The 27699-nt window shown below is 53.9% G+C and overlaps 1 protein-coding gene across 2 annotated transcripts; it reads right to left on the bottom strand.

The window, feature by feature from the left end:
• Positions 1-7949: 7949 nt before the first annotated feature.
• LOC133353323 (potassium voltage-gated channel subfamily S member 3-like) lies at positions 7950-27430 on the bottom strand. 2 transcript variants are annotated; one of them, XM_061569463.1, is made up of 5 exons: positions 27330-27430; positions 16421-17639; positions 15200-15409; positions 13081-13408; positions 7950-11665 (listed from the first exon to the last, which is right to left on the bottom strand). In XM_061569463.1, exons 2-5 carry the CDS (start codon positions 17522-17524, stop codon positions 11544-11546), a joined length of 1764 nt encoding a protein of 587 aa, XP_061425447.1. In that variant the 5' UTR covers positions 17525-17639; positions 27330-27430; the 3' UTR covers positions 7950-11543. The 2 variants fall into 2 exon arrangements, with proteins under 2 accessions (XP_061425447.1, XP_061425448.1); XM_061569464.1 differs by having other exon boundaries at positions 15200-15406.
• Positions 27431-27699: the final 269 nt, after the last annotated feature.

Below are 27699 nucleotides of genomic sequence, written 5' to 3'. Positions count from 1 at the left end.
TTTTTGGAAAAAAATGTTCACGAAAATAAATTGTCACGCACAACGAGTCTGTGTGCAACATGTCAGCTCGATTGGATCACGGGAAGTGGGTTAAAAAACGACCTAAAGATTTGCACGGCCGTAAGCGCGCAAGCAAGCAAGCAAGTGAACTTAATATAAAGGGTTTAAAAAAAATGAGTGAAGCCGAGCATTTTAAAACCAGGACAAAACCAACATCGCGATTTGCAACGAAACCTTCAGGGCACCGGGACGAGGCCCTCTGGCCCCTGTCAAACCACGGCCTGACATTTTCACCCGCTGGTAGAGTGCTGCGCCGCGTTAATATTCTGCTCATTCTTCTGCTTCTTAAACAGCTTCGCTTCGTAATTCCTCCGCATGAGAGTTCATGCCCCTTAGCTCAACAACAACAACAAAAACCTCTTCCTTGCTCGACTATTTCTCGTTTCGTATTCTTGGAGGGGAGAGAGAGGCGGGGCGGGGGGGTGTTGGGGCATTTCCAGCTTTCTGTGTGGCATGAAAACTGATTAGCCCGGTGGCGTGCAAGCCACACTTCAGAAGAATAATAATAATATCAGTTTCGCCCTTCTCCATTCTCTGCGGCCGAGAAAATTTGTTATTTTACTTACCCGATATTTTATCTCGCATACTAACGTGACATCATACCCATCTTAATCATCGTCGTCACCATCGTCGTCATCGTGAACCGTGGTCTATCCACTGCTGGATGATGCCCCCCCCCCCCATGTGGTGGCCGTCCAGTCGCGGTCCTGCGATTCCACGATCCGCTTCGCCCCTGCACGCGACCTAATTTCACCGCTCCGTCTCTACGGCGGTCGCATTCCCTTGGGGAGCCGAATCGCCTCCGGCTGCCATTCAATCAGCAGTCTCGATCGTCAGCTACCACGTCTTGCAGGCGCCATGTGTCCTGCCCAATGCAGCGTTTCGTAACAGTCAACACATAGGCGGATACTTACCCCTTTGTGTGTGCACGCGTGTTAAACTTCTTTCGCACCGCACACGGAGTCCGCCCGTGCTAATCGGAGGAGCGATGAGCGCGGAGTGTACGACAAGACAATAACCACACGGGGACGCATGCATCTCTCTTCACGCTGTGTCTAATAATGGGGTTGTTTTAGATATATAACCATACTTCACCAGAGTGGTCAGTTCCGTGTGCCAGTGTGGGTCAGTGAAGGGGGGATCAGGGGCAGGGCCCCTTCAGATCTCACTCGCCACTGACGTGAGCCGTGACCGGCGGAATCCAAACTCAGCAAGCTGGAGGCCAGCGTTCGGCAACCAAAATTAACAAGAAAGGGCCATTTCTATTTCTCGAATTCGGTGAGAAGCTTGAATATAGTACTGTTAGGAACCTCTTGGTTACACCAGCCCACAGGGGATTATTGTGTCCGTCCGTCCGTCGTGCAGTGAGGGGCTGAGTGGGGAGGGAGGGGCTGGGTGGGGGTTGTGGGGAGGGGCTGGGTGGGGAGGGTGGGGCTGGGTGGGGAGGGGAGGGTGGGGAGGGACTGGGTGGGGAGGGGCTGGGTGGGGAGGGTGGGGAGGGGCTGGGTGGGGAGGGGCTGGGTGGGGAGGGGCTGGGTGGGGGGTGGGAGGGTGGGGCTGGGTGGGGAGCAGCTGGTCACCCCGTGGTGCTCTTATAAAACTCAACGTTTAACCTACTCACGCCGGCTTGTGCCCGCCCTCACATTCGGGCATATTTGCGGAATACACCACGCCGCCGTTGACCCTGGCCATTGACCGAGCAACCCAACGTTCCTACCAGCTCCCTCCGCAGGAGGAATGTGTTCTAGAGCCGCGATGCACCGTGGTGGTGGTAGTGGTGGTGGTAGTGGTGGTGGTGGTAGTGGTGGTGGTAGTGGTGGTGGTGGTGGTAGTGGTGGTGGTGGTAGTGGTGGTGGTGGTAGTGGTGGTAGTGGTGGTGGTAGTGGTGGTAGTGGTGGTGGTAGTGGTAGTGGTGGTGGTGGTGGTAGTGGTGGTGGTGGTAGTGGTGGTGGTGGTGGTGGTAGTGGTGGTAGTGGTGGTGGTAGTGGTGGTAGTGGTGGTGGTGGTAGTGGTGGTGGTGGTAGTGGTAGTGGTGGTGGTAGTGGTGGTGGTAGCGGTGGTAGTAGTGGTGGTGGTGGTAGTGGTGGTAGTAGTGGTGGTAGTGGTGGTGGTAGTGGTGGTAGTAGTGGTGGTGGTGGTAGTGGTGGTAGTGGTGGTGGTAGTGGTGGTGGTGGTAGTGGTGGTAGTGGTGGTGGTGGTAGTGGTGGTGGTAGTGGTGGTGGTAGCGGTGGTAGTAGTGGTGGTGGTGGTAGTGGTGGTAGTAGTGGTGGTGGTGGTAGTGGTGGTAGTAGTGGTGGTGGTGGTAGTGGTGGTAGTGGTGGTGGTAGTGGTGGTGGTAGTGGTGGTAGTGGGGGTAGTAGTGGTGGTAGTGGTGGTGGTGGTAGTGGTGGTAGTGGTGGTGGTGGTAGTGGTGGTGGTAGTGGTAGTGGTGGTAGTGGTGGTAGTGGTGGTAGTGGTGGTGGTAGTGGTGGTGGTAGTGGTGGTGGTGGTAGTGGTGGTGGTAGTGGTGGTGGTAGTGGTGGTAGTGGTGGTGGTGGTGAACACGAGACGGGCGGCTCCTTAATAAATCTCGCGGCACGAGCGCGGTCCATTAAAGAGCCGCATGCGGCTTTGGAGCCGCAGGTTGCTGAACCCTCTGCCATGAGCTCTTAGCGCGGCAGTGAGAATGAACAATGACTACTTGTCCGTTCTCCTAAAACGCGGTTGTTGCGTTCCTGAAGAACACCGCTTTGTAGAAGAAGAAACCCCCCCTCTCCCCGTTATAATAAATAAAATAAAGGCGAGCGAACTTGCCGCCGTGATGCCCAGTCTCACACATTGCGGCGATCGACGTGCAGCGATCTGGCCGGGAGAGACTCCCCTGAGCCGCGTGAAAACCGAGACGGTCTCCGAACGAAAGCGACACCCACCGGGGTGGAGTGCGCCCCTGCACCACCACCACCACGCAACCAAGGTTGGCATTGGCCCCACCACGGCAATCTGAAGCCAGCGGCAGAAGCGGCTGGCGGAGGTTTACGTTCACGGCGCGTGCGCGCGGGTGAGTTGGCATCATCGATGCCTCTGCACAGTCGGGCACTTGACGATGGAGACGACACCAACAAACTTCGAGTTATGTACTCTATGAGACCTCTTTTACCAGTGGCAAAATATAGTAGTAGGTTTTTACCCTTTTAAACTGGTATAAAGGTGTCAGTTTTGTACCAGTTTATTCGAATTATGTACTCTTAGTTTTTTCGGTAAAGTCACGTAGGTTAAAAATGAAAAAAAATAATAAATCACGACGTTTCGGAGGCAACACAAGTCTCCGTCATCAGGTGGGACCATCACAGCCAGATTTGCTGTATCAAGTGAGGCAGGGATTCCAAGATGCAAGTTCTTAAATACAAGTTGCGTGTCTTTTTAGGATGGTTTTGTTCGACACGGAGAAGCACTGTCGGAATTAAAAGCCAGCCACTCGTGGCGTTAACAGATGTGGTGATGATCGGTGCCCCCCCCCCCACTCTCCACATCCCCCCCACTCCCCACCCACCCACCACTCATACCTGCATTCTCCCACGCCCCCCCACACACAACACCCCAGCGTAATCAATCGCTGCTGCCACCCCTCTTCACCTCTGGTGTGCCACTCACTCGCACGGCGCTCAAAGTCATCGGCTGACGCGCGCACCGGCCACGCCATGTCGGGCACGCGTGCCAGGCTGACATTGGTACAACGAGTGCGTCTCTGTGTGTGTGCGCGTCTCTGTGTGTGTGTGCGTCTCTGTGTGCGTCTCTGTGTGTATCTCTGTGTGTGTGTCTGTGTGTGCGTATGTGTGTGTGTGCGTCTCTGTGTGTGTATGCGTCTCTGTGTGTGTCTCTGTGTGTGTCTGTGTGTGTGTGCGTCTGTGTGTGTGTGCGTCTCTGTGTGTGTGTGCGTCTCTGTGTGTGTGTGCGTGCGTGTGTGCGTCTCTGTGTGTGTCTCTGTGTGTGTGTGTCTGTGTGTGTGTGTGCGTATGTGTGTGTGTGCGTCTCTGTGTGTGTGTGCGTCTCTGTGTGTGCGTGCGTGCGTGTGTGCGTTTCTGTGTGTGTGCGTCTCTGTGTGTATGCGTGCGTCTTTGTGTGTGTGTGCGTGTGTGCGTCTCTGTGTGTGTGCGCGCGTGCGTGTGTGGGCATGTCTTTGTTCACATTGGGGAGAGGGAGCGGTGGCGCAGTGGTTAGCGCGCTGTGCTACGAATCCAGCGACCTGAGTTGGATTCCCTCTCACGATCAACACCAGTGACGATTATCTGAACCAGTAGTGGGCCTCCCCTAGGGCGACTCAGCCTCAAATGAGCAGCTGGTACGATGTGTAAACATCCCCACTGGGGAGACAAAGGCGACCGGGCGTGGTGCTGGCCACCAACCCACATCGTGTGCCGTGCCGGCCTTCAAAGGCGTTACTCGCTTGCAGCCTTCGTTGCAACAGTCTGTTACCATTACACGGGGCATCTTTGTTTGTGTTTCCATCTGCTGTGTGTCCCCATGCCGCCTCTGCTCACACGCGTTCTCGCTGAGTCGTTGCACATCCAATTTTGCAACCAAATTGGCCCAGCCGTGCGTGAGAGAGAGAGAGAGAGTGGGATTCTCTCTCTCCGTGTGTGTGTGAGCAGCAACAACAGCGAACACTGCTGCCTTGTGCCCATGCCCTCCGCGCTCTCGTCTTGTAAAGTGTCTGGGCGACGGCGCGGCAAATAATTTGCGATGCCACGTGGAACAACCTCGCCTGGTGTACAGGAGGTCGTGGGTTCGACCCTGACGATGCTTGCTGTATATTTGGAGTTTGCGTGTCTCTTTCTCATCATCACGGTAGCTAGGAGATGTTAACTACCTCGCCTGGTATACAGGTGGTCGTGGGTTCGACCCCGACCCTGACGATGCCTGCTGCTGTATATTTGGAGTTTGCGTGTCTCTTTCTCATCATCACGGTAGCTAGGACATGTTAACTACCTCGCCTGGTATACAGGTGGTCGTGGGTTCGACCCCGACCCTGACGATGCCTGCTGCTGTATATTTGGAGTTTGCGTGTCTCTTTCTCATCATCACGGTAGCTAGGACATGTTAACTACCTCGCCTGGTATACAGGAGGTCGTGGGTTCGATCCCGAACGTGACGATGCCTGCTGCTGTATATTTGGAGTTTGCGTGTCTCTCGCTCCCCGTGGATCGCGTGGATTTTTCTCCAGGTCCTCCGGTTTTCTCCTCCACATGAATAATCAACATTACGCGTTGAGATATTTGGCTGCTATACATTTCCACGTGATAAGCCACTTCGTTGGGCTATCATTTTTGGCCAGATCGCTCCTGAAAAAGAGCTGTATAGCTCAGTGGGCCTTACCTGGTAAAATAAAAAAAAAGTTTTTCCATCAGAGGTTTTTGGGTTAGATCGCCTTCGGAGTGGGAAGGTAGGAACTTGGTTGGACAGCGCTGCGTTCAGGGGTTGGGGGGGGGTAGTTGGATGAGTGGGCGTGTTGACCCTTCCCCCCCCACCCTTCCCGACATCGTCAACCAATCGCGGCGTAGCTCGGTGTTCGGTGGGGAGGTGCATGGGTGGGCGGAATTCCGGATATGCACGACAGACAGACAGACAAATAATCCCTGGTGGGCAGTGTGGAACCTGTTGTTCCTGCCTGTATAAAGTGCCGTTACACCCGTCACTACCCGACACAACTAAGGAGTAAGGTTTGTCACTTAAAGAACATGCCAATTCGTTACTAGTTCAGCACACCGGTGTGTTGGAGAGTAAAACCCACAACATTTGTAACGAATTGGCATGTTTTGACAAATCCCACTAATTGTCCGGTGTCGGGTGGTGGCGGCTTTAACGACACATTTATATTCATGTATAATATTGATCGCGAAAGCCTGCTACTACGTGTTCAACAAACATCGTTTAATTCTAGATTTGAAGTTTTCGTGACTGCAAGGATCCGGTAAAGTCACGTAGGTAAAACAATAAAATAAATTAAATTAAAACAAATCACGACGTTTCGAAGGCAACACAAGCCTCCGTCATCAGCTGGCTGCTCCAGCAAAATGACTGTAGCGTATGAAGAGAACTATTTCTGAGACGCATGTTTATATGGGATACTAGAGAGTGGGAGGAGCCAAGTGGCCGTCGTGATTTGTTTTAATTTAGTTGCTTTCATTTTAATTTATTTAGTTTTTTACCTACGTGACTTTACCGATGAAACCAAAGAGTATAACAATAGTTTAGTTTCGTTTGTGCGGCTCTGCCGTACCGCGTCACTCCCCCCTCCCACTCCCCACGCGTCTTGAGGCCGTGCCGCTATCGTGTTGCTCGACGTGACGTCCGACGTTTCGCCTCGCGTGCTGAAAGCTCCTTCAGGAAAAAGAGTGAATGCGGTGGCAAAGACTATTTTGGAGGAGGGTCATGCCGCTACATCGTGTGTTTATTTTTTTATTAAGATCTTTGCTGACAATTAAAAACTTGAGTGTTTATAACACTGGTCAACACACTTTTTTCTGGCATAAGGTATTACAACGGTTTTAAGGTAATTTTGGGGTGCTGATTCCAAATCTGTCATCCAGTTTTTGTCTATCACATCAGGTTTTTGAGATATCAAATATTGCATTTTTAATAAAAACTGCATAAGAAAAATACTAAATAAATGGGAATATCTACATAAAATTATATTATAAACACACTATCCTAAAAATACAGCACCATATTTTAACACTAAAGCAGTCACTGACTCGCAACAACTTGCAATCATAAGTGACAGAGTTAATTTCGGGTAAAATAAATGAAAATGGGGTATGCCGATAGCATAAAAATGAGATGTGATAGAGCAAATCTGAGATCCGATTTGGAATCAGCACCCTGAAATTAGTCTAAAACAGCTGCAAAAGTCCAGGCCAGAAAAAAAGTTTTTTTTTTTTTGACCAGTGTAATACGAGCGGGGAGGGAACGGGAGCATCCGGATAAAAACCCACGCCTTGCGTGAGGGGGCAACGCTCTATCCCCGTACAGGGGATTAGTCCACCCGCTGTAGCGCCTTTCGCTAGAGAGCCAGGGTATGGCACCTTCTCAACGCGCACGGGAGGGGAGTTTCACACCATCTGTGCGTTGTGTGTGCGGTGATCCACCAATCCCTCGCTGTTGCCTCCAGATTCCAGGCAGCAGACACGTGCATAGCCATCACTAAGAAGGTGGGGCGAGGGGGGGGGAGCAGTTTGACCATAAATTTCGATGTAAAGCTTTCGTGACTGCAGGGATTCATCTTCTTGGTTCTTTCGGTAAAGTCACGTAGAAGAAAAATAATAAAATAATAAAAATAAAACATAATAAAATAATTCTCACGACGTTTCGGCCACAACCCAAGCAGCCGTCTTCAGGTGGAGAACAGGTCTGTCGAGAGGACAGAGTCTGTCTTCTCGACAGACCTGTTCTCCACCTGACTCTGTCCTCTCGACAGACCTGTTCTCCACCTGAAGACGGCTGCTTGCGTTGTAGCCGAAACGTCGTGAGAATTATTTTATTATGTTTTATTTTTATTATTTTATTATTTTCCTTCTACGTGACTTTACCGAAAGAACCAAGAAGTTTGACCATACTTCACCACGCTGGTCAGTGTGACACCACGCGCCCGCTGATGGTAGTACCCGGGCGCCGGCCGGTGTCACTCCACCGCCAACACTGTTTAGAATTCCAATGGGGGGGAGGGAGGTGCAGGAGGACGTCAATAGGATCTAATTTGCATTTAAATAGAGAGACATTGGCACACGTGGACGCAAATTGTACCGCGGGGAGAGTGGGAAGGAGGGTTGAGCTGGGGGGGGGGGGGGGGGGGGGGGCTGGAGGGTCAACTCGGATCGCGCACAAACGAGACGAGACTCGGGATCAGCGTGGGCCCTTTGCCCAATTTAATTGCAGCAGCAGCAGCAACAAAATAATTCATTCATTTAAATGAAGGAAGACAAAGTGTTTTTTGTTTGTTATCCGACGTGGTAATTCAACATAACTCGCGTGCTTTCATTAAGGTTTGCTCACTCGACTGTTGCCCCGCACACCCATCACCCCAAATAATAGTTGAGTTCTATTTGTTGCTGCGTGTGTCTTTATCTGTGACGTGAGCGCCGCCCGCAAGCCCTTGAAACATCATCACCGATTTAATTTATTTATTTTAACTTTTTTTCTTTTCTTTAACCTACGTGACTTTACCGAAAGAACCAAAGATTATCATCACTGGGTATCGCTTCATCACGCGCGGCCCTGCTTTGAGCGGAGGCAAAGGCGCGGCCCTGGAATTGCCAGCTCGCGCGACCGCTGGCCCGAAGGCCCTCCGCTCTGTTGCGAGAGAGCCCCGGCTGTCGAAATTTGGCCTACCCCTTCACACTGGCCAGTACGTCTTGGAAGAGGTGGGAGCGGACGTACCCACACTTTACCCCACCGCACGCACGACCTGCTGCTGATGGGCGAACAGCGATGAACCCCTTAACAGAGGCGACGTGGTGTCGAGGATTTAAGAAACGGACACGCGTTGTTCGCAAAACTGTACTCGCCGGGAGATCGAATCGAAAAGAGGACCTCTGCAACACCTGCCCATTCCTGATTCGTAATGATTTTGTTTGGGGTCAGATTGTGTGTCGTACACCCTCCTCCACCCGACACAGACAACTACTGAAGTCCCTGGTCTTGCTCGAGGCCCAGGCTACAACAAGTTAATGTAGAATGTGCCCGCTCTCTTCGGGTGTCAAATATATATTGTTTTCAATGACATGCATCTCGGGTGTCACTGTGAATAAGCAGACCGCATGCAATTTCAAAGGTTCCGGGTGAAGTGATTTTTCTTATTTTACATCAGAAACCTCTAGTTATTGGGTCAATGCTCACCGCTCGTGGGAGAGTGTTGGCCGATTGCCTCTGAGAAGGACTGCGGATATAGCATTTGCACAGTCACTAATGTTTTTTTATGTATCTATATTTTGTTGTCATTTACCCACCAGATGCCATCTGCGTCACATGGCCATGTTACGTCACATGGTCATTGCACGTCACGTGGTCATGACACGTCACGTGGTCATTGCATGTCACGTGATCATGGCACGTCACGTGGTCATGACACATCACAAGGTCATGCATGACACGTCACGTGATCATGACACGTCACATGGTCATGGCACGAGTAATCCATTCGGAAATATCGCAAAGCCAGCGTGGCACCTTCGTGTTACGAAGTGGTCCACCGAAGCGGATACCACAGAACTACATCTGAGATCCCTTCTCCTTCTTATTCTTCAAGTGACACTCTGGTCCACGCACAGAAGAGGGCAGCACATTCCCCACCCGCTCTGCCACATGGGAGTAACGTTCGTCGCATGGCAGTCAACCCGATACTATCTTTGTTTTTCACCACTCGTGACCGTAAATGCAAGAGGCTGTATAATGTTCTTATTTACACGACAGTAAAGTGCATGGTCTATTAGGCTGATATATTTTTAATATGTACATATATACTTTACTCGGCTAAAAGGAAAACAAGGTAAGAGTGCAGCCCTGCAATTCCCTGCTCATGCCACTGCCGGCAGAAGGGCCTTCACTTAAAGGCAGCCCTCAAGGATCCCTCTAGACGGTATTTTGGCCTACTCTTCCACACTTTACCCCGCCAGACGCGACTTATCCGATCGACTAACTGCGGCGCAACCCATTCACGCCGCCGGGTGGACGGAGGCGGCGCGGGCGGTGGGCGGCTTAAGAAACACGCATCAGGGTCTCAACCACCGCTCCGGGAGATGGGATCGAACCGGCGACCTCTGGAGTTGCAAGTCCCGTAGCGCCGCTGAACCGTCACTCAGCCGTGGCGGCTTCCTCGCATGCTTTTCCGAGCAGTGAATGTCCGTGCGTGGCGTGACGAAACGCCGCGTGGCGTCGTGAGCACGAGGCCATTGCGCGCCGGAGTATCGGGAGCAACAACAGAAATTTGAAAATATCCAGCCTGCAAAATGATCGAATCGTATTCGGTGCGAGGTGTCCCCTTCAAATGTACAATCGTTCGGGCGTTCGACGGGATCACCACGGGCCAATGTCTCCCGAGGCAACACGCGGTGCGTGGAGATAATTAAAGTACCTCGCGCCCTCTTTTAGCCCCGCCCCCCCCTCCCGATACTTTCCATTCATTGGCTACCACATTCTGATAAGCTCCTCCCCCCCTCTCCTCCCCCTAAACTTGTATTTAAGGGCTTGCATCTTGAATCCCTGCCTCACTTGATGCAGCAAATCTAGCTGTGACGGTCCCACCTGATGACGGAGACTTGTGTTGCCTCCGAAACGTCGTGATTTTTATTGTTTTATTTTATTAATTTTAATTTCATTTTTTACCTACGTGACTCTACCGAAAGAACTAAGAGTATGATAATTAAAGCATCAGAGCAAATGTTGCGATCGGTCGCGTGACCAAATGTCAGTAATTGGAGAGTGTCCGTAGCCTGGGGGGGAGCGGGAATCGGGGTGGAGGTGGGAAGGGATTTGTGTTTTCTTGTTTCTTGGCTACCTCTCTCCACACTCAAAGTCGTCAGTCCGCCCCCCGCCCCCCCCCCCCCCCCCACTGATCTCTCTGCTACTGCTGCTGTCGTTACTAGAGCGGTTCTATCATTGCCGCTTGCTCTCTCATCGTCTCCCTCTATGTTAATGCGACTGCCGCAGACATTGCTCTCGGGAGCTTCATTTAGCTACTTTTTGTCTCTCTTACTTTTTTGGTTAATATTATAATTGTGCTGCCAGTGCATCACCTTGTGTCGGAAAGTTGCCTTGAAGATGACATCACAGAACCACTTCTAAAGCCACTCCAACGGGCCTCTCTCTTACACCTGTCACGTGCTCTGCCAAGAGTGTTCCTCAATAAAGCCGCTTTCATTTTAAACTCCCAGAGCTGGAATGAGCCGCATGAAGTGCAAATCAACAGTCAACTTTTCTGTTGTCGTAGCAATCATCGGTGACCGGACTTAGACCATCAGCTCGCTGCACTGTAGAACCCCGTTTAATCACGTTCAGCAGCTGAACCTCACAGTACAACCGAACATCTCAGAGGTTCCGGCTCAGTGCTGTGACCCCTAGACCACCCGGCATCTCATTCTTACAACAACATCATCATCATCTATCCACAGCTAGATGACGCCTCGGTAATCTCGTCCTCCGCTACAAAACCTCACATCGCATGGCCCTAACGTCAACCTTCACGCCTGGAGCCCGTGATCTCATCGGTGACTGCCTCAGAGTCTCTCTCTCACTGCGACACGGCCATTGACTATGAACACCCCCTGAGCCAGCCGGCTGGCCGGGCCACCTCCCAAGCTTTGCCGCGTGCCGCACGTTACAAAGCCCGTAGCGGGTCGCGGGCCCGGCGACAGCGGAGAGTCGCGCCGGCGGGCAGCTCGAGGCGAGGATTGCCGGGAGGTTCCTCGACTTCGGGAGATTTGTCGCCAGAGCGGCGCGCCCCCCCGGTCTCTTCACATGGAGCTCTTCTCGTTGGCGAGAAGCAACTCGCCTTGCGCTGACGCCGCCTTCCTGGGGATCACGTCGACGCTGGGGCTTCGGCTGCGGATCGAAGGGCAGTCTTCCTTCTCAGCGCCTGCTCGGGATGGAGGGGGGGGGGGTGCGGGAAGGAGGGGCGAGATGGGGCGAAGAGAGAGGATTGGGAACGGTGGCACGGGCCCAGCAGGAGCTGCGGAAGTCCGCGGTTCGAATTCCAGCGGCCGCCCTGGTTAATGCTGCGGCGCGTGACAATGACCGTAACAATGCTACGAGGCTCCTCCCTCTGCTTCACCGTGGACGTTAAAGATCCACCGGACGTCATTCGCCGACAACGGCCGCATTTGCCAAATCTGAAAATTACGCCACGAATCGCTCAATTGGGATAACATTTCGCTATCCCGGGCGCCCACACACAAATCCAGTTGTCACGTGAACAACAAACGCGCAAATTGACATCGTTCTCAACAAAAAACCGGTCACTACGTCGAGAGGCGATTCACACCACATTTAGTTGTTTTTACCAATCACACACAATGCTCCGCCGGGGAAGTTGCCCGCGGCATCTTGATGCGACCACCTGCCTGAGCCCGCTGCTGCGGTGGCTACCTGCAGCCGCTGGGCGCAACACCCAGCGGGAAACGTCGAATGCTACGGTCAAACCGTCGCGGTGGGGAGATGTTAACGACCTCGCCGGGTATGCAGGAGGTCGTGGGTTCGATCCCGACCCTGACGCCTGCTGCTGTCTATTTGGAGGTTGCGTGTTTAGAGCAGTGGTTCCACGGTTTAGAGTATTTGGCTGCTAGGGGTATACACGTCAACGTGATAAGCCACTTCGTTGAGCTATCATTTGCGATAGCCAAGGTTGCTTCTGAATAAAGAGCCACATGGCTCAGCAGGCACCTACCTCGTAAAATAAAAATAAATAAATAAATCACGACGTTCGAAACGGCGTGATTTATTTTATTTTAATTCTACCTGCGTGACTTTACCGAAAGAACCAAAGAGTATGGATTCCTGCAGTCACGAAAGCTTCAAATCAAGATTTTAAATTTGTTGAGTTTAAAATAAAAATAAGAGTTCAATCTTGATTTGAAGCTTTCGTGACTGCAGGAATCCACACTCTTTGGTTCTTTCGGTAAAGTCACGTGGGTAGAAATAAAATAATGATGACGACCGCTTGTGTGTCGATCGAAACGTCGTGATTTTTAAAATTTAATTTAATTTCTAACTACGTGACTTTACCGAAAGAACCAAAGAGTAATAAGAGTTCAGTTAAAAGTTAGATTTAAAGCTTTCGTGACTACAGGGATTCATCTTCTTGGTTCTTTCGGTAAAGTCACGTAGAAGGGAAATAATAAAATAATAAAAATACAACATAATAAATAATATTTTATTATCTTTTATTTTTATTATTTTACTATTTCCCTTCTACGTGACTTTACCGAAAGAACCAAGAAGAAGGTTAAAATAGCGAGTTTACAGAGGCTCTGGGCTGTCTCCCAGACGACGTACGTTTGGCGACGGCGGCGTACTTGGCAGCAGCCCGCCGCAGCTGCTTGCTCTGCCGCCTGTAGTACATGGCGAACTTGTTGAAGATGATGGTGATGGGCAGCGACACGACGAGGATGCCGCAGATGATGCACGCCGTGGCGATGGCCTTGCCGGCGGCAGTCACGGGGTACGTGTCCCCGTAGCCCACGGTCGTCATGCTGATGGTGGCCCACCACCAGCACAGCGGGATGCTCGCGAGCCCCCCTTCCTCCTCGTCCCTCTCCGCCGAGTAGATGAGCACCGAGAAGATGGAGATGCCCACGGACAGGAAGAGCAGCAGCATGCCCACCTGCGCACGTGACCCCCGCACACCGCCACACAGCCCCAGTCGCAGACCGAACCACGTGATCATCGAGACCCAGGCGGTGCCGCGGGGGATGCGGACGAGGATTTTGGGTGGAGAGGATCATCCGATTGCCTCGGGAACTCAGAGCGCCGTGCGCTCTCACCTTAAACTCTTCCAATGCCCTGCTGCTGTCGAGCTAAGCAAGGGCTATTGCCAGGGACAGCCGTTCTTACACGGCACATCGACTTTGCATTGATGTTCATAGACTCACACAGAGGCCCATAGACTCACACAGAGGCCCATAGACTCGCGTAGAGATGTACGGGGAACCGTAGACACGGGGACCCAGAGAGTCGCCCATTCACAGACACCCAAAAAACAATATCAGAGGCTGTGCGATTCATGATTGACTCATGGTCATTTCTATCAATGCCATATGGTTTGGGGTGGGAGATGCATGGGCGGGAGCAACCAGCCAGACAGGGAGGGAGGGGGAGGGAGGGGGTGGGAGGGGAGGAGGGGGGAGAGGAGGGAGGGGGTAAAACCCTTGTGAAATGTAAATGTGTTTCTGCAGCCGGGCCAGCGAAATGTAAAATAAACATTGAGATGCGCAGCCTCGCCTCCAACCAACACTGACCAATGCGCGGCGTCAACCCTCGTGACCACCCAACACACAGAGACGCTAGCGACCGCGTCCGTAGGGGGTAAAGGTAAAGACGCAGCCCCTGCAATTGCTTGCTCACGCCACTGCCAGCAGAAGGGCCTCCGCTAAGAGGGAACTTTAGAGAGCCCCACCTAGAAGGGAGGATTTGGCCTACTCTTCCACGCTGGCCAGACGTCTTGGAAGAGGTGGCAGTGCCCACACTTTACCGCACTGCACGAGGAAAGTGCCCCGAGTCGTTGGCAGCGGTCAATCCTGATCGTGCGCTCGATAGGTGCCACACGTTTGGTTCAGTGTCTGCTTACGCCTTGAAAACCCTGAAAGCAAAAACTTCCCACCTGACTAACTTCCCACCTGAATACCCTCCCACCTGATTGCCTGTCCACCTGCCTATCTTCACACCTGCCCACCAAATGATCCGGGTGAGTGATGATTCAGCACTCTCTAATTTACATCTGTGAAAAAGAGCTTTATAGTTAATCAGATTTATCCGAGATATATAAATATTCAGATTATTCTCCTCCTCTCTTCCTGCTGCTCATCTCGAGCCGTGCCCCCCCCCCCCCCCCTCTTTGTCCGTCTTGGGGGCTTCCGTCCCGGGCATCCCTTCCCTCGCACGCGCATCTTCAGAATCATCAGAATCTTTATTCATGCTGGCGGAATCCGATGAGCTATAAAGCTCTTTTTCACAGATGTCCAGTAGACATCTGCCCCGCCGACCATCCCCTCACTCCCACCCCCCATGCCCCTCGCCCCCCCCCACCATCCCCTCGCCCCCTCCATGCCCCTTGCCCCCCCCCCCTTCCATGCCCCTCGCCCCCCCCCCTTCTATGCCCCTCGCCCCCCCCCACCATCCCCTCGCCCCCTCCATGCTCCTCGCCCTCCCTACCCCTCGCCCCCTCCATGCCCCTCGCCCCCCCCCACCATCCCCTCGCCCCCTCCATGCCCCTCGCCCTCCCTCCATGCCCCTCACCCCCTCTACCCCTCGCCCCCCTCCCTCCATGCCCCTCTCCCCCCATATCCTTCGCCCCCTCCATGCCCCTAGCCCCCCCCTCCATGCCCCTCGCCCCCCCCCCCTCCATGCCCCTCGCCCTCCCTACTCCTCGCCCCCCCCCCCGCCCACGGGCCCCCACCTCGTGGTAGCTGTGCGTCAGCGTCTGCCCGAGCGAGCGGAGTCCCGTGGAGTGCCGCGCGAGCTTCAGGATGCGCAGCACGCGCATGAGCCGCAGGATCTGCACCACGCGGCCCACGTTGCCCAGCTCCACGCCGCTCAGCAGCAGCGTCGCGTAGAACGGAGTCACCGACACCAGGTCGATGGAGTTGAGCGGGCGGCTGAAGAACTTCTGGAGGGAAGCAGGAGGAGGGGGAAGAGGAGGAGGAGGGGGAGGATGAGGGTGAGGAGGAGGGGGAAAGGAGGGGGAGGGGGAGGGTGAGGATGAGGATGATGAGGAGGAGGAGGAGGAGGGGGAAGAGGAGGAGGAGGGTGAGGATGAGGAGGGGGGTGAGGAGGAGGAGGGAGAAGAGGAGGAGGAGGGGGAGGGTGAGGAGGAGGGGGAGGGTGAGGATGGTGATGAGGAGGGGGGTGAGGAGGAGGAGGGAGAAGAGGAGGAGGAGGGGGAGGGTGAGGATGATGATGAGGAGGAGGAGGGGGAAGAGGAGGAGGGTGAGGATGATGAGGATGATGATGAGGGGGAGAGGCAGTGGAGTCGTCACGGCTTTTAATTGCGGCCGAGTCTGGCTGTCTCCCTGTTTCCCTGTCTCCCTGTTTCCCTGTCTCCACTGGTTGTCTCCCTGGGGTTGTAGAGAAATTAAGTTGGGACTGGGAGAATGGAGACATCTAGACAGGAAGACACAGTAGAGACAGACAGGGAGGTACAGGTTATGAAGACAGAGATACAGGGAGTCCCAGTTGAGACGGAGGGACAGGGAGACAGGCAGTAGAGACAGACAGACAGAAAGACAGAGAAACAGGGAGTCACAGTGGGCACAGAGAGACAGACAGACAGACAGGGAGTCCCAGTGGAGACAGAGGAGACAGAGAGACAGAGAGACACAGACACACAGAGACAGACAGAGAGACACAGAGACAGAGAGACAGGGAGTCACAATGGAGACAGAGGAGACAGACAGACAGGGAGTCCCAGTGGAGACACTGGACACAGTGGACACAGAGAGACAGGGAGACAGACAGACAGGGAGTCACAGTGGAGACAGAGGAGACAGGGAGACAGACAGACAGGGAGTCCCAGTGGAGACACTGGACACAGTGGACACAGAGAGACAGGGAGACAGACAGACATAGAGTCCCAATGGAGACGGACAAGAGGGGGCGAGACAGCTCCCCGAGGTCGCACCTTGAGGTCGGGGGCCGCGATCATCCTGGCGGCGAGCTCGAGCGTGAACCAGGCGACACACACGTCCTCTACCACGGCGAGCACGGGGTCCTCTACCACGGGCAGCGCGGGGTCCTCCGCCGCCCCGGCGCGCTCGTCCCCCATGCTGTGGACGCACATGGAGATGATGGACACGAGCAGCACCGCGATGGACACCCCCGTGTAGACCTTGGCGAGGCGCGAGTAGCCGGGGTTTTCCAGCATCGCCCACATCCTCCTGCGTCTCCCGGCGCAGCATCGGTAGTTCGCGTCGGTCGCTTCGTCATCCTCGCCGCCGCCGCTACCGTCACCGCGGGCGTCACCGTCCTCATCGCCGGAGTTGTCGCTCCCATCGTCGTCGTCGTCATCATCGTCCTCATCGTCATCGTCGTCGTCTTCCTCTTCATCGTCATCGTCGTCGTCGTTATTCTTGCGCAGGCAGCGCCGGCCGCTCCGCCCGGCTTGCGCTCCCGCCGCGAGGCACTCGAGCCGCTCCAGGTAGTGGTGGCTGCAGCAGTACGAGCTGCTCGCCACCTGCAGGAGGTCGGGAAGCCCCCAGTACTCGATCTCCTGGCTCAGGCTGAAGACGCACAGCTCCTGCTGCAGCGCACGCAGGCGGCCCGTGCGGTAGAAGTCGAGCACGTGTCGGAAGAGTCCCGGGTGGCGGTCGAAGTAGAACTCGCGGCTGTCGCGCACGTAGTCGTCGCACAGCTGCAGGATCGCAGACTCGGAGCGGCACGAGAGAATGCGGCCGAGGCGCGTCTCGGGGAAGCGCAGCAGCGTGCCCGGGGACAGCCTCTGGCGGAAGCCGCCGACGTTCACCGTGATGAGAAGGTGGCTCGAGTCGGAGTCTTCGTTGCTGCCGTCGATGGAAGTGGTCGGAGTTGACGCTGCCGCTGCTGCCGCCACCGCTGCTGCTGCCGCCGCTGCTGCTGCCGCTGCTGCTGCTGTTGGGTAGCCGTCGTCATCGTCGTTATCGGCGGACGGCTGCGCGGGAGGAGTGGGGAGGGAGAAGAGGCGGAGGTGGTGGCGGCTCCGAGCGGTCTCGTCCTCTCGCGGTGCCGGGGCGGCGTGGCCGTGAACCATGGCTGGACTTGGCCCCGGCGCGGGAATGCTCGAGCCGGATCAACTCCCATGCGGCAGGCGGCTCGAAGACGCTTCACGCGAAGTCTACCGCTGTGCGTCGGCCTGACTCCGAGGTCTGTGCCGGGACAAGTTGGCGGGGGGGAGAGGGATTTAGGGGAGGTTGGCTGGGTCGTTCCAAAGGACATATATATATAACTCTACAACGGTGGCAGTGGTGATAATAATAATGACACGAATAACGTCAACTTGTAACAACGCGATGACCCCCCCCCCGCACGGAATTCACTCGCTCTCGTAGAGAGGGGAAAGAGAGGGGGGGGGGGCGAGGAGGAGGAACCACCATCGAGGTGCGGGAAGGCAGCAGCAGTAGCAGCCACGCGGCGGCGAGGAGCCGGCGCCAACGATTTCCCCGAGCTCCGCGGTCCTCTGCATACGAGGGTGTTACGCGCGAGAGGAAACCGAAGCTAACGGAGAAAATTCACGGGTGCGAGGGAGCAACGCTCTATCCCACACAGACGGAACGAGGCGGAGTGCACACTTGTTTTGCTGTACCGCCTTCTCCCGGCGAGCGAGGGGTTCATGACACCGGCTCCTCGACCCACCGCTCCCTCCCCCTTCGCGGGAAGAAGGGGAACTTCGCAGCATCTGTGCGTGGTGATCCGCCAACCCTGGCTGCTGCCTCCACAGCGCTGGATCACACGTGCAGCCACGTGCAGCAGCAGACGCAGTGTAGCGACCGCAATAACACATTGTCCTGCAGAGGGAGCTGGTAGGAACTTTGGGTTGCTCGAACAATGGCCTGCAGAGTCAACGGCGGCGTGGTGTATTCCGCAAATATGCCCGACTGTGAGGGCGGGCACAAGCCGGCGTGAGTAGGTTAAACGTTGAGTTTTATAAGGGCACCACGGGGTGACCAGTCCCCCCTCCCCACCCAGCCCCACCCCTCCCAGCCCCTCCCCACCCATCCCCTCCCCACCCTCCCCTCCCCACCCAGCCCCTCCACACCCTCCCCTCCCCACCCAGCCCCTCTCTCCCCACCCAGCCCCTCCCTGCACGACGGACCGACGGACGGACACAATAATCCCCTGTGGGCTGGTGTAACCAGGAGGTTCCTACCAGTATAAGAAGCTGACATGCTGCCGCTCAGTGCAGCGGCTTTATCTGTGAGACACACCCCGGCTGTGACATCCTCGTCTCTCCTGTCGCGATCTTCGTCTGAAGTCTGCACCGCCTCGTAACAATGTTTGCCTCTGAGCACCATCACCCGAAATGCCCGCGACCTCGTCCGACTTTATAAAGCTAAGCGGGGTTGAACCCGGACACTGCTTGGATGATGGGCGACCAATGTCCAGTGTAGAGGTCGCTGCGGGGCCGATGCTCCGACAAGCACGGTTGGCTACGTACGGTGCGAACGAAGTTCAACATGCGTGTGTGCATTCCAACGCACCATGATGCAGAGAGCAACGTCTGTGTCGCACGCCACTCAAACGGATATCTCTCATGCTGTGGTCCTTAAACCTTGACTGCAGCCTTGCACCCCTTCGGTTTTCAATCGTTCTAACAAAGTATTATGTGGATGGATACATTGGGTTTGATGAAACAAAGTAGTGGTCGTACTTACGATTATTTACGTAAACAAATAAATCTGGCCACGTCTCGCAACCCCAGCGGGCTACGTACGGTGCCATAGAAGTCCAACGTACATACAAGCGGGCAGTGCAGCCACGAGAGTAAGTGTTGTACTCTACTCCTGTGCACTGGCCGTCCACGCTCCCCGCATTCGCCAAAACCTCGCACTGCCCATGCGGCGTGCGGTGAAGTATGATCGAATCATCGCTCGCGTTATGCTGCCGACACACCTGGGAGAGATGGTGGTGAGGGGTGTTAGCACGCGATCCACGCTGAACCACGGAGGCTCCCTTAACCCGCTGGCTTGGCCGGCTTGTGATGAACATCGTGTCACCCTGACACTCAACTACATTGGGCTCTGATATGAACGGCGCAGTGAGCGGGCGGTAAAGTTCATGGCTAAAGGGCACCAGACGGGGGCGGCAGGGGGTTTGGAGAGGGGGGGAGATGAGGGGAGGAGGGGAGGGAGGCCCGGGACGGAAGTCTCCAAGAGGATGGCACGGCTCGCGATGAGCATCAGGAAAGGAAGGAGGAGAAGGAATGAGCGGGTCAAGATGATGAGAGGGTGATGATGATGATGATGCTGCTGCTGCGAGAGGGGAGACGAGAGGGAGGAGCAAGAGGGAGCGAGTAGCAGCGTCTGTCCTCACAGCCGGCGGCGGGGAGAGGGGAGGGATTCAGAGTGCCACACAGAAGTCACGGGATTTGCGGAAGGCTAAAGCTGATTTATATATAGAACGTTTCCATTTACATAGCGACGTTCATGCAAATTGCATAAATTGAGATGTGTTCAGCTGCTTCAATGAGTGCTTACATACACGCGGGAAGAACACCGGAGCACCCGGAGAAAACACACGCGTGCGAGGGGGCAACGCTATATCCCCGTACCGATGGGACGGATGATGAGAGTCCACCCTTGCTGTTCCGCCTTCTCCTGGCAAGCCAGAGTATGGCTCTGGGAAGGGAGCGTATTGTATGTTGAACTTCTTTCACACCGTACGTAGCCAACTGTGGTAATCGGAGCTGCTGGATTAGAGGCCACGTGCATAGCCACCAGGTCCCGGCTACCACGGTTAATGGGTCTATATGAAGGCCAGTTGGACTGTGAAAGCTGTATTGGAGGTATATGGGTTTCTGCGTGAGTCTATGGTTCTCTATGTAGGGGCATGGGTATATGCGTGAGTCTATTGGTATCTGAGAGTCTATGGGTCTCTGTGTGAGTCTATGGGTCTCTATGTGGGTAGATTGGTATCTGCGTGAGTCTATTGGTATCTGATAGTCTATGGGTCTCTGTGTGAGTCTATGGGTCTCTATGTGGGTAGATTGGTATCTGCGTGAGTCTATCGGTATCTGATAGTCTATGGGTCTCTGTGTGAGTCTATGGGTCTCTATGTGGGTAGATTGGTATCTGCGTGAGTCTATTGGTATCTGAGAGTCTATGGGTCTCTGTGTGAGTCTATGGGTCTCTATGTGGGTAGATTGGTATCTGCGTGAGTCTATTGGTATCTGAGAGTCTATGGGTCTCTGTGTGAGTCTATGGGTCTCTACGTGGGTAGATTGGTATCTGCGTGAGTCTATCGGTATCTGAGAGTTTATGGGTCTCTGTGTGAGTCTATGGGTCTCTATGTGGGTAGATTGGTATCTGCGTGAGTCTATTGGTATCTGAGAGTCTATGGGTCTCTGTGTGAGTCTATGGGTCTCTACGTGGGTAGATTGGTATCTGCGTGAGTCTATCGGTATCTGAGAGTTTATGGGTCTCTGTGTGAGTCTATGGGTCTCTATGTGGGTAGATTGGTATCTGTGTGAGTCTATTGGTTCGAGACCTCGGCGGTAGAGATTTATTTCCATGGCCAATACAATTGGATCATGCGCCAACCAGTTTCAGGGCGCGAGTTATCAGACGATTAACTTTTATTCGCCATATGCACAGATCGGTATTCATGAACATGCATCTGGGGCAGAGCGGTGGCGCAGTGGTGAGCGCATGCGCCGTAGACCTGGCCAACTCAAATTCGTCACGTTGAACACGTGCACACACACACGTGGAACACGTGTACACACACACACACGTGTACACAAAGACAAAGATCCCCTTATAGCCTTAACATACTGTTGGGGCAAGTGCTGTTAGCAAGCACCTATGAAGGCCGGCACTGTGGCACACGAGGGGATGGGTGGCCAACACGACGCCCGACCGCCTTTGTCTCCCGAGTGGCAATGTTTACACAGTGCACCAGGTACTCATTTGAGGCTGAGTCGACCCATGGGAGGCCCAGGACCGGTTCAGATAATCGTCACTGGTGTTGACCATGAGCGGGAATCGAACCCAGGTCGCCGGGTTCGTAGCGCAGCACGCTAATCGCTCTACTACACGAACACACACACGCACATACACACGTGCACACACACGTGCACACACACGTGCACACACACACGCACATACACACGTGCACACACACGTGCACACACACGCACATACACACGAACACACACACACATACACACGTGCACACACACGCACATACACACGTGCACACACACGCACATACACACGTGCACACACACGCACAAACACACGCACATACACACGTGTACACACACGCACATACACACGTGCACACACACGCACATACACACACGCACATACACACGTGCACACACACGCACAAACACACGCACACACACACGTGTACACACACGCACATACACACGTGCACATACACGCACATACACACGTGCACACACACGCACACACACGTGCAGTGAGATCTCAATCTCGATGTAAAGCTTTCGTGACTGCAGGGATTCATCTTCTTGGTTCTTTCGGTAAAGTCACGTAGAAGGTAAAAAATAAAAAAATTAAAATGAAACATAATAAAATAATTAGTATTATGTTCAATTTAATTTTTATTATGTTTTTTTTTATTTTAATTTTATTATTTCCCTTCTACGTGACTTCACCGAAAGAACCAAGAAGATGAGATCTCAATCGTCATGTGAATCGGCTCCGTTAAGGCAAACAGCGTCAATTGCTTCGTGCGTCGCGTGGGACGCGTTTAACAATCATGGGGCGCATGGGGCGTGGAAGGAGTACATCTATAGTTGAGCGGGGAAGTATGCGGAAAGGCGATGTGGGGGTGGTGCTGGGGGCTGCGAGGACTGGACCTTGAGACGTGCTGATGGAGGTTGACCCTGCCCTGAGAGCGAAACCAATCAACCTCGGCGCCCTCGTGTTTGTGGCAAAAATTGAAAAAGTACACACGTTTCGGATGGTTCTAGCTATAAGCGTGAACTCAATTAGATTCGTGACCAACGTGATCTCTCTAGCTCGTCTAGAACATCATTCACACTCACACCACTCTCACCCAGCCCTCTAGCCCGTCTAGAACATCATTCACACTCACACCACTCTCACCCAGCCCTCTAGCTCGTCTAGAACATCATTCACACTCACACCACTCTCACCCAGCCCTCTAGCCCGTCTAGAACATCATTCACACTCACACCACTCTCACCCAGCCCTCTAGCTCGTCTAGAACATCATTCACACTCACACCACTCTCACCCATACCTCTAGCCCGTCTAGAACATCATTCACACTCACACCACTCTCACCCATCCCTCTAGCCCGTCTAGAACATCATTCACACTCACACCACTCTCACCCAGCCCTCTAGCTCGTCTAGAACATCATTCACACTCACACCACTCTCACCCAGCCCTCTAGCCCGTCTAGAACATCATTCACACTCACACCACTCTCACCCAGCCCTCTAGCCCGTCTAGAACATCATTCACACTCACACCACTCTCACCCAGCCCTCTAGCCCGTCTAGAACATCATTCACACTCTCACCCAGCCCTCTAGCTTGTCTAGAACATCATTCACACTCACACCACTCTCATCCCAGCCCTCTAGCCCGTCTAGAACATCATTCACACTCACACCACTCTCACCCAGCCCTCTAGCCCGTCTAGAACATCATTCACACTCACACCACTCTCACCCATACCTCTAGCCCGTCTAGAACATCATTCACACTCACACCACTCTCACCCAGCCCTCTAGCCCGTCTAGAACATCATTCACACTCACACCACTCTCACCCAGCCCTCTAGCCCGTCTAGAACATCATTCACACTCACACCACTCTCACCCAGCCCTCTAGCTCGTCTAGAACATCATTCACTCTCACCCAGCTTTCTAGCCCGTCTAGAACATCATTCACACTCACACCACTCTCACCCAGCCCTCTAGCCCGTCTAGAACATCATTCACACTCACACCACTCTCACCCAGCCCTCTAGCCCGTCTAGAACATCATTCACACTCACACCACTCTCACCCAGCCCTCTAGCCCGTCTAGAACATCATTAACACTCTCACCCAGCCCTCTAGCCCGTCTAGAACATCATTCACACTCACACCACTCTCACGCAGCCCTCTAGCCCGTCTAGAACATCATTCACACTCACACCACTCTCACCCAGCCCTCTAGCTCGTCTAGAACATCATTCACACTCACACCACTCTCACCCAGCCCTCTAGCCCGTCTAGAACATCATTCACACTCACACCACTCTCACCCAGCCCTCTAGCTCGTCTAGAACATCATTCACACTCACACCACTCTCACCCAGCCCTCTAGCCCGTCTAGAACATCATTCACACTCACACCACTCTCACCCAGCCCTCTAGCCCGTCTAGAACATCATTCACACTCACACCACTCTCACCCAGCCCTCTAGCCCGTCTAGAACATCATTCACACTCACACCACTCTCACCCATACCTCTAGCCCGTCTAGAACATCATTCACACTCACACCACTCTCACCCAGCCCTCTAGCCCGTCTAGAACATCATTCACACTCACACCACTCTCACCCAGCCCTCTAGCTCGTCTAGAACATCATTCACACTCACACCACTCTCACCCAGCCCTCTAGCTCGTCTAGAACATCATTCACACTCACACCACTCTCACCCATACCTCTAGCCCGTCTAGAACATCATTCACACTCACACCACTCTCACCCAGCCCTCTAGCCCGTCTAGAACATCATTCACACTCACACCACTCTCACCCAGCCCTCTAGCTCGTCTAGAACATCATTCACACTCACACCACTCTCACCCATACCTCTAGCCCGTCTAGAACATCATTCACACTCACACCACTCTCACCCAGCCCTCTAGCCCGTCTAGAACATCATTCACACTCACACCACTCTCACCCAGCCCTCTAGCTCGTCTAGAACATCATTCACTCTCACCCAGCTTTCTAGCCCGTCTAGAACATCATTCACACTCACACCACTCTCACCCAGCCCTCTAGCCCGTCTAGAACATCATTCACACTCACACCACTCTCACCCAGCCCTCTAGCCCGTCTAGAACACCATTCACACTCACATCACTCTCACCCAACCCTCTAGCCCGTATAGAACATCATTCACACTCAGACCACTCTCACCCAGCCCTCTAGCCCGTCTAGAACATCATTCACACTCACACCACTCTCACCCAGCCCTCTAGCCCGTCTAGAACATCATTCACACTCACACCACTCTCACCCAGCCCTCTAGCCCGTCTAGAACATCATTCACACTCACACCACTCTCACCCAGCCCTCTAGCCCGTCTAGAACATCATTCACACTCACACCACTCTCACCCAGCTCTCTAGCCCGTCTAGAACATCATTCACACTCACACCACTCTCACCCAGCCCTCTAGCTCGTCTAGAACATCATTCACACTCACACCACTCTCACCCAGCCTTCTAGCCCGTCTAGAACATCATTCACACTCACACCACTCTCACCCAGCCCTCTAGCTCGTCTAGAACATCATTCACACTCACACCACTCTCACCCAGCCTTCTAGCCCGTCTAGAACATCATTCACACTCACACCACTCTCACCCAGCCCTCTAGCTCGTCTAGAACATCATTCACACTCACACCACTCTCACCCAGCCCTCTAGCCCGTCTAGAACATCATTCACACTCACTCCACTCTCACCCAGCCCTCTAGCCCGTCTAGAACATCATTCACACTCACACCACTCTCACCCAGCCCTCTAGCCCGTCTAGAACATCATTCACTCTCACACCACTCTCACCCAGCCCTCTAGCTCGTCTAGAACATCATTCACACTCACACCACTCTCACCCAGCCCTCTAGCTCGTCTAGAACATCATTCACTCTCACACCACTCACACCCAGCCCTCTAGCTCGTCTAGAACATCATTCACACTCACACCACTCTCACCCAGCCCTCTAGCTCGTCTAGAACATCATTCACACTCACACCACTCTCACCCAGCCCTCTAGCTCGTCTAGAACATCATTCACACTCACACCACTCTCACCCAGCCCTCTAGCCCGTCTAGAACATCATTCACACTCACTCCACTCTCACCCAGCCCTCTAGCCCGTCTAGAACATCATTCACACTCTCACCCAGCCCTCTAGCTTATCTAGAACATCATTCACACTCTCACCCAGCCCTCTAGCCCGTCTAGAACATCATTCACACTCACACCACTCTCACCCAGCCCTATAGCTCGTCTAGAACATCATTCACACTCACACCACTCTCACCCAGCCCTCTAGCTCGTCTAGAACATCATTCACTCTCACACCACTCTCACCCAGCCCTCTAGCTCGTCTAGAACATCATTCACACTCACACCACTCTCACCCAGCCCTCTAGCCCGTCTAGAACATCATTCACACTCACACCACTCTCACCCAGCCCTCTAGCCCGTCTAGAACATCATTCACACTTACACCACTCTCACCCAGCCCTCTAGCTCGTCTAGAACATCATTCACACTCACACTACTCTCACCCAGCCCTCTAGCTCGTCTAGAACATCATTCACACTCACACCACTCTCACCCAGCCCTCTAGCTCGTCTAGAACATCATTCACTCTCACACCACTCTCACCCATCCCTCTAGCTCGTCTAGAACATCATTCACACTCACACCACTCTCACCCAGCCCTCTAGCCCGTCTAGAACATCATTCACACTCACACCACTCTCACCCAGCCCTCTAGCCCGTCTAGAACATCACTCACACTCACATTCCTCATTCCCTCTTGGTTTTTATACTGGAGGTCATAGCGCGCAGCGATACAATCGCGACGACCTGAGTTTAATAAAGCACACGGCTAACATCAGTGGCGCGTGATATCTGAGCGGACCCTTGCCCTCCCTTGGGTCGATTCAGCGTTAACTATGAACATCTGATGAGAGTGTGTATGTGTGTGCTTGCGTGTGTGTGTGTGTGCACTTGTACACCTGATGCACCTGAACCTGTGCTGTTGCTTACTTAGGTCAACTCAGCCTAAAATGACTGGACCTAGTGTGTTCTGTGTACATCAACAGCACTGGGGATACAAAGACGGCCGGGCGTGGTGTTGGCCACCCACCCCCTCGTGCGCCGATCTTGCCTTAATAGACGCTCGCTAACAGCACTTATCCCGACAATCTGTTAAGGCTATGCGGGTGATCTTTGTCTTTGTATGTACATGTGTGTGTAATGTATGTGTGTTGTGTGTATATGTATGCGTATGTTGTTAATGCGCGTGTGCGTGTGTGCGTGTGTGTCTGCTGCGTACGTGTGCGCGCGTGTCCGTCTGAGCGTGCGTCTCGTGTACGTGTGTCTGTCTCTGTGCACGTGACATGTGTCTGTGCGCGTGCATCCGCACGCACACGATACACACGGACAATATTACCTTCGCGGGTGCTCGATAACAGCACTTGTCCCAACAGGATATAAAAGTGATACGGGGAGTAATATGTGTGCGTGTGCGAGTATGGGGAGCGGTAGCGCTCTGCGCTACAAACCCCCGGCCACCCGAGTTCGATTCCCGCTAACAGCGACGATTATATCTGAACCGGATCCTCAGCCATCCCACTATCGACTCAGCCTCAATACGAGTACCTGATGCGATGCTTAAACACGCAACCAGGGAAACAAAGGCGGCCGGGCGTGGCTGCTGGCCACTAATCACAATCGTGTACCGTGCCGGCTTTCACATAGGTGCTCGCTAACAGCACTTGCCCCACCAGTCTGCGCAGGCTACACGGAGGATCTTTGTCTTGTGTGTGTGCGCGTGTGCGCGCGTGCGTGTTTGTACAGAGAGGAGAAATCTCTTACCGGTGTTAAGAGATGCGCAACAGCATGATGACGATGACGATCACGGGCACGACCACGAATTCTCTTTTGGAACTTCGCGCGTGCTATGCCGTTATATGTCGGGCTGGAGGAGGAGGAGGAGGGAGGAGGAGGAGGAGGGAGGAGGGGGGAGGTAGGAGGAGGGAGGAGGGAGGAAGAGGGAGGAGGGAGGAGGAGGAGGGGGGGAGGACTCGTCTAAGAGGCTGCGTGTGTGGAGGGGCGGAGGAGGTGCTGGGTGGATCTGGGTCCTGGGACGAAATTGACTCGAGGACCACCGCAATATATAACCACGCAGCGTCTGTTTCACGTGCAATATACATTATATATAGACGTGCATGGCTGAGTTTTTTTT

The sequence above is a fragment of the Lethenteron reissneri genome, chromosome 43, assembly GCF_015708825.2.
Source record: "Lethenteron reissneri isolate LAM-NWPU_2019-01 chromosome 43, ASM1570882v1, whole genome shotgun sequence".
Lineage (NCBI taxonomy): Eukaryota > Metazoa > Chordata > Hyperoartia > Petromyzontiformes > Petromyzontidae > Lethenteron > Lethenteron reissneri.
Note: the sequence above shows the minus strand (reverse complement) of the source record. Positions and strands in the feature narration are given on the sequence as shown.